Consider the following 6,921-nt stretch of genomic DNA (forward strand, 5'->3'; position numbering starts at 1 on the left):
TTTGTTGGGCGTGTCCCAAAGCGGAAGAGTCCACATGCCGTGATTCATCATGTGCTGCTAGGAGTGTCTTCAGCCTGACCTCCACGCAAAGACGCTTGACCGTGACAAATGAGCAGAGGCTGACTTCCAAATCTACCCGATCGACCTTAAACTGAGACCTCCTGAACAAAAGCTTAAAAATATGTTACGCTACACGTTTTGTGAGCTTGAACACAGTACAGCGTTTCTAAATGTCAAATGAATACGTTACCTAGAAAACGTCTCTCGCCAAAAGGTAAATTTACTTGACTTTGTTGGGTGTTCATCTCCCTCCTGTGGCCGCTCATGACTCCACATGACACTGAAACCAAAAACCGTCCTCAGCCCATTGCAGGGGGCCCTATCATTTTTCACGACGAGCAGCAAGAAAATCACATCCCCATGGCCACCAAATTTCCTAACGAATTACTGTTGCTGTTTACTGTTGGACATGATAAATGCTCCCACCACTTTTTTTTTCCACCCTAAATTATTATCCATTGTCGAGTAAAAAAATATTTAATTCGTAGTTAGTACTGAAATGTACCACTATAAAATGCGTTTTTTCTTACTCATAAAGTCCATGTTTAGCCATCATTTGTACATGTTGCTGGTCTCAAAAGAAGGCCTGTTTAATTTTTTGTATTTGTGCATTGTCTACTATAGAGGAGAGTTGTTTCAGCTCAATAAATAAACAAATCAACCGTAAATAAACTAAATAATTAGCTTAATTTATGTGTTCAAATAAACAAGGTGTCTCACAAGTAACAGAATAACAGTTATTAAAAAAAGTAAAAAAAATCACTGATTAAAAGCCTCACCTTTATTTTTTAAATGAGATACAAACAGTCCAGAATAACCCACTGATCTGAAGCTGAATGCAGTCACACAAAATCAAAAAACAAAAAGTATACACACAAAAATCCCCAGAAAATCCCCAGTGTGTTGCTGAAATTTTTAGAGAAATCTATATGCCTTTGCAGTTTCTAATGGAATAAAAGAATTGTGAGAGAACAAGCTGCTAAAATCCTCAATGTTTGATATCTGTTCAACAGCCATGCAGTCAAGCCAGCCGATCTATAGGCTATCATAACAATCAATAATCAATCTAAAGTGATTAATGAAATACAGAGCCAATGGGAAAATGTAGGTTGTTGTTGAAATTTTTCAATTATGATCTAAAAACCGTTTTGTTTTTTTTTTTGTTTCTTTTGTTGTTTTTTTTTACATGGATATGATTGCTGTTATAAAATTATATAAAAAGGCAATATAAACAGCCAATTGTACAAAAACATAAGTAATAGGTAGCACATTATATTCAAATGCAATTGCTCTTTGGAACTATTAACTATTTCCAACTATTTCTGAAACAGAAACAAAAATAACTTTACACTTCTTTGTATAGCATACAGCATATTGAGGGGTATATGACACTGATAGGCTGCTATGCACTTTTCATACAATCAAGAAGTTAAAAGTTTATGTATTAATATGGCTGGTTGTTGTGGTCTTGGGTTTTTTGAGCTCCATCAAGCCTTTAAATCCCTGTCACCCTGTTTCAGCAGTATGATGGGCTGCAGAAAAAGAATGACTATTAGTATTTGCACAATATTTTATTCATCTAACAGTATATGTAGCTGCAAAGAAAATAACATACCAAAGTGTTGAAGTGTTGTCTGCAAACAGCTTTACTTAACCAGTAGATCAAGAATAGGGCTACTAAATTTTCAACAACCAGCAGACTCATTACCAATCCATTGATTCCATTAAGCACCTATGAAAAAGTTGAGAATTTAATGGAAGTGAATACACATTTGTTTTGTATTTCAGAGAGAAATTGGTTACTCAGTCCAGGGTAATGGTGTTTTCCTTTACCATTAAACTGTGTGAGTCATAACCTGGCGAGGTTTGCAAGTGGATCCCGCTGATATAAAATGCCGCAATTGACCAGAAGAAGCTCATAATGTTCAATGAGAATGACAGCTTTGCCTAGAAAAAGACACTACGTTACATTAATTGGATGTTTATGTCCACACGGGGATCAATTTTGGCAGCAACTAGGACTAAGTCAGTGATTGAACCAACAGCTGTATCTCCTGAGGTACAACCACACAGACAATAACAATGCTTAGTTTCACTGAAAAGAGATTTTTTTTTTTCTTTTTTTGCAAACCAGGGTCAGACTCATCTTGATTATTATTATTAATTTCAAGTTATTACATTCACTCTGAATCTATCTTTTAAGAGCACTAAAGATTATTCTGATATTTCATATCAAAAGAACACAATACTTTATATTTGGGGGATGAAACACCGCACCATATCTAAATCTTGAGCTGAATAAAAATAATTCTATAAGTTCAGAACCACTAATAAAAATGTATACTACCTTATACTTTGCAATAGTCAACATATGCCATCATTTTTAGATCAAGTTGGAGTTAAAGTATCATCTTTTTTTTCTTTGCTATCAAAATTTTACTAAAAGAGCAAATTTCACCCGCATGATGGGTTTTTCAGTTGTAAATTAAATCAGATTACTTACCATGTACATGTGTGGAGCTTTTCCTGCAGCATAAGACAGCATACCACAGACGACAAACTAATGATGATGATGATAAAGCATATCAGTTATTTTACACAGAAATATAATAATCATTTCCAAATACCGTTCATTAACAAAAGAAGACAGGATAAAAAGCGTCACATCACCAATAACAGTATCAATAGAAATATAACATAACATGGCTATTCAAATTTTTCGAAGAATCATTCACAATAGCATTTTCTATCTATTTTTTGAAACTGTATTTACCAGAACACTGGGGAGAGTGTAGATCATGTTGATCATTTTATCCAAAATCAGACCAAGGATGCAAAGAAACACACCGGCGATGGCTTGGGCTGCCTTATAAAAAAGAGAATAAATCAATAAATAAATAAACAGAAAATACTCTATGGCAATGCTGCAACTGTTGTGTGTAAATTTATGCCAGAAAAAATAGAAACACAAACTGCTTCAGAGTCTCTTTGCATGGTACGGCACATTTCTACCTGTATAAGAAACAATTCATCTTACTCCGAGAGGTTTAGGTCTTCCCTTAATAACAAAGACCTTGTAGGGATCTCTGAACACACACTGGAATTTTTCTGGCATCAGTTGACCCGCTCCATGGTCCTTGAGATTTCCAATGGGAATAGTGATGATCATCGAATCATTACATACAAAGGTCTTCTTCATTCTCCTGTGAACAAGATTAGTGCAAAGGACGGTAAAGCAGATTATATCACTGACGATCTGTTGTTGAGGTTTTCAGGAGCATACCTTTTTTTCTTCTTCTCTAAACTCGATTCAGACCTGAAATTCTCTGCTTTTGTCTAAAATGTTTGAAAAGGAAATGACTCGGCATGTTGTTTTTGTTTCTCACTCCTTCTCTGTACCCCCCCACCACACACATACACACACACAAATACACAAAAACCCACTTGATGCTTGCATGCAGACTAATTTGGAAAACTTTCAAAACCATAAAGACCTAATATTTTAACTTTTTATGTTGATCAATTTAAAGAAAGGTGTTTATGACTTGTGATAATGAGGCACTGAGAACTGAACATAATAAGATTGTAAAGAGCACTGGCAGAGTGAGGAACTTAAAGTGTGAGATGACCTCATATTTGCAGGGAAGTGAAAATACGTAAAGAACGAGGCACTTGTTTGAGACAGAAAACAGAGGTGAAATAGATACTGCTCAAGCCAAAAAAGGTAAGAATGCACTAAAAAAATGCATATTTTCAATACAGATTATGAATTTGCAAGCATTTTAAAGGCTGCATATCCATGTGTATATATAGGATTATAAGTTTTGTAGATGTATGTTAAATATGACATCTAAGAAACACAAAAATTCTGCAAAGAGTATGAGAATTAGATGGTTGCTGTTAATATTTTGTATCATATTGTATTTTTTATCAAGTAGCCAAAAAAAGTGATGATTTTACTGATTTCCACAAAACCCATTCATTATATTTAGTAATTATGAAAAGCCAGTGATGCACAATTCCAGAGCCTGAAAATATGATTGTTCGTCAGACTGTAAACGTATAAATATAACAGCTACAAATATTAAAATCTCTAATCTTTCTCTTTCATTTACAACGTTAAAAAAAACGACCTTATTTGATATTTTTATTTACATACTCCTTTAAATGTTTGGATGTTTAATTTGTTTCTTCAAAGACGTACTTTGTATGGAATTTGTATTAATCTGCATTATAGTGTAAAGCCTTTCTAATATCTTGTCTACATTATTTACACATACGGTGGAGAAGAACGTTACACATTAATTTTAACAGGTTATTACAGGATTGTTATACGGTATTATGTTACAACGTACAAAGAATGTATTATGATTTTTAAATCATTATATTATTGTAGATCATAAAGAAAACACTATTCATCTGGTCCAGAGAGGCACCATGTCTTTTGCTGATGTTGACATGGATATCCAGAGAGCTGATGAGGAGCCAGGCCGAGCCAGCGAAGGAGAGCTGCCCTTGGTATATTGCTACCAAGCTGCAGAGCTCATGCCAGACGACAAAGGGCCGCTGCATGACCTGCTGCAGAAGCAACCTGCTGTGTTGGGGGTAAAAGAGTTAAAACAGCTCATCAAAAACAAAAACATGAAAACTTGTGAAATGTAATCTGTACATGAGTGAACATGCATTGCTTCATAGTTTGTCAGTTGCATCAAAATTGCGTATAGTCCTAAAAAGAAGGAACTAAGATGGTGGAATTTTTGTTCTCATACGTTACTACTTTGTGTATATAATATTTTACTTTGCAAACACTGAAGTACAGGCAATACTGATCAGTCTTTTGCTCATTCCTTCATGTGACTATGAGGTTTTAATTAGAAATATTACAAAATAATTGATGTTATATATCACAAACAGATTATAGGTGCTGTAAAGAGAAATGTCGCAAATGATACGTAAACCTTGTGCAGTTCTGGGCAGCAACAGAAAATGCTTGGTTTAATACTGTGAATCTAATCTAATACTAAGTGTCATATAGTTAAATAACAACATAGATCATTCATTTACACCAAATCAGGGCCTTAGAAACAGGATTTAGATAAAACTTGTCTATATAAAACAATTACATTCCCCATGAAACATTTTTTGAATATGATGAATTGAATATGACGAATGTCTGACATGAAAACAGACTTTTACAGTAAGGACACATACATTGTATGTGTCCTTACTATAAAAGTGTTGCTACATAAACATCCTGGGTTTGGAGAAATGTACAAGATATATGTATATCTATATCTATATCTATATATCTCTATATCTATATCTATATATCTATATAGATATAGATATAGATATAGCTATAGATATATATATATATATATATATATACACACACACATATATACACGTCTATTGTCGCTGTTCCCGTGTCAGTCGGTACAGATGGTGAGCGGTTTCCTCACTGTTGGAGTGGGAATTCTTTTTGCTGTTACCCAGGAGATGACACAGTCCCTTTTCACTCTGTTCAGAGTTTCCCACCTGACTGGAGCACTCGTAAGTCTCAGCTAAAACAAGGACTACATTATAAAGATCGTGCCCTGAGTAAAGTACTTAAAACTATAAGGTCTTCAAGAATTACTTAACCATATTCATTTTTGTGTGTATCTTCAAGTCACACGACAATGTGAAAAATGTACAGATGTTTTCAGTCAACTCTGAGCTGCATTCATCTCCTCTCTGCAGTTCATCATTGCTGGAGTTGTTTCCAACCTGCTGTTCAAATATCCAGGATTACTACCTGTAAGTACAACTCAATAGAAGCCTGACAAATAATACATTAAAGCTGATGAAGGTGATTATTAGTTGAAATATTCTTGTATGACTTTTGTTCCAGCTGTCCTTCAGGGTTAACTGTGGCTGTATTATTGTAGCAGTGGCTGCAATCTGCCTGATAAGCGTTGACCTGGCTCACTGGATTCCAGAACATGAAAAGTATTTGAAGGTAAGAGCGTACAAATATTACGACAAAATGAAACACTACCACTTCAAAGATGGGCTTGTTTTGCTATAGATATTCGGTTATATTTGCTAATACAAAATTAAAGTTTACTTGATGATTTTTATGTTTTATACAGATGGAGGTGCTGGCCCTTTGTGTGTTGGGGCTTGAGGTTTCCCTCTCTGGAGTCCTCTGCTTCTTGTTCTTTAAAGAGAGACGTGACTAAATCACCGTGGTCAAACTGTTATCATTATTCAAGAATTCTGTGCTTTAAATTAACTTTGTGTATAGAGAAACAAATGAGCCATAAATTAGTGTTTAAAAGAAGTAAAACCACTTTATTAAACTAGCAAACTTTTTATGTTCTTATGTTTTTCTTTTGTACATTATGTGTGGTTTTTAGTTCTGTCTCAATTGCCTGAATTGGAGATGAAGCCCCTGCTGAGCAGCCCGGGCTGTGGTCTGTGTCCGATGTTTCTGACTCAGACTGAGAGCGATCTGTGGTTAAGAAACTTCAGCTACTCTCATGTGAAGGAAAACCCACTCTTCATCCTCCTCGACCTCAGCGTCTCTTTGTGTAACGGTAGTAGTGGGTCTCATAGTGCAGCTCTGTCTGTCTTTGTGCAAGAGTCTCTTTGTGCACGGTTCTACCCTAATGCTTTGTTATCGGTGGAAATATCTGCTATTTGTCTTCAGCTGCGCTCACACTTTCAGCAAGTTTCACACATAGAATCCCTTACTGAACTGTGAAATATTTGTGCGTTATAGGTTTGCCTTCTGTTTGCAAATAATGCAGTCATTAGCCACTGGTGGAAATACTCAATTTCATGTTAAACTTAACAGTGGCAAAGACATAAGTACAA

At 35.2% G+C, this 6,921-nt stretch overlaps 2 protein-coding genes across 4 annotated transcripts; one reads left to right on the forward strand and one right to left on the reverse strand.

Annotated features, from left to right (window-relative positions):
• Positions 1–73: 73 nt before the first annotated feature.
• On the forward strand, positions 74–6,456 carry si:ch211-269k10.4 (uncharacterized protein LOC100150242 homolog). 2 transcript variants are annotated; one of them, XM_040118678.1, is made up of 6 exons: positions 74–274; positions 4,457–4,665; positions 5,494–5,613; positions 5,803–5,859; positions 5,954–6,061; positions 6,195–6,456. In XM_040118678.1, exons 1-6 carry the CDS (start codon positions 238–240, stop codon positions 6,282–6,284), a joined length of 621 nt encoding a protein of 206 aa, XP_039974612.1. In that variant the 5' UTR covers positions 74–237; the 3' UTR covers positions 6,285–6,456. The 2 variants fall into 2 exon arrangements, with proteins under 2 accessions (XP_039974612.1, XP_039974613.1); XM_040118679.1 differs by lacking the exon at positions 74–274 and adding an exon at positions 3,516–3,784.
• On the reverse strand, positions 849–3,389 carry LOC120784686. 2 transcript variants are annotated; one of them, XM_040118680.1, is made up of 7 exons: positions 3,344–3,389; positions 3,098–3,263; positions 2,834–2,926; positions 2,564–2,620; positions 1,894–2,007; positions 1,676–1,792; positions 849–1,592 (listed from the first exon to the last, which is right to left on the reverse strand). In XM_040118680.1, the coding sequence occupies exons 2-7, from the start codon at positions 3,257–3,259 to the stop codon at positions 1,548–1,550; spliced, it is 588 nt and encodes a 195-aa protein (XP_039974614.1). In that variant the 5' UTR covers positions 3,260–3,263; positions 3,344–3,389; the 3' UTR covers positions 849–1,547. The 2 variants fall into 2 exon arrangements, with proteins under 2 accessions (XP_039974614.1, XP_039974615.1); XM_040118681.1 differs by lacking the exon at positions 1,894–2,007 and having other exon boundaries at positions 3,098–3,387.
• Positions 6,457–6,921: the final 465 nt, after the last annotated feature.

This window comes from Xiphias gladius, chromosome 22, assembly GCF_016859285.1.
Source record: "Xiphias gladius isolate SHS-SW01 ecotype Sanya breed wild chromosome 22, ASM1685928v1, whole genome shotgun sequence".
Taxonomy (NCBI): Eukaryota; Metazoa; Chordata; class Actinopteri; order Istiophoriformes; family Xiphiidae; genus Xiphias; species Xiphias gladius.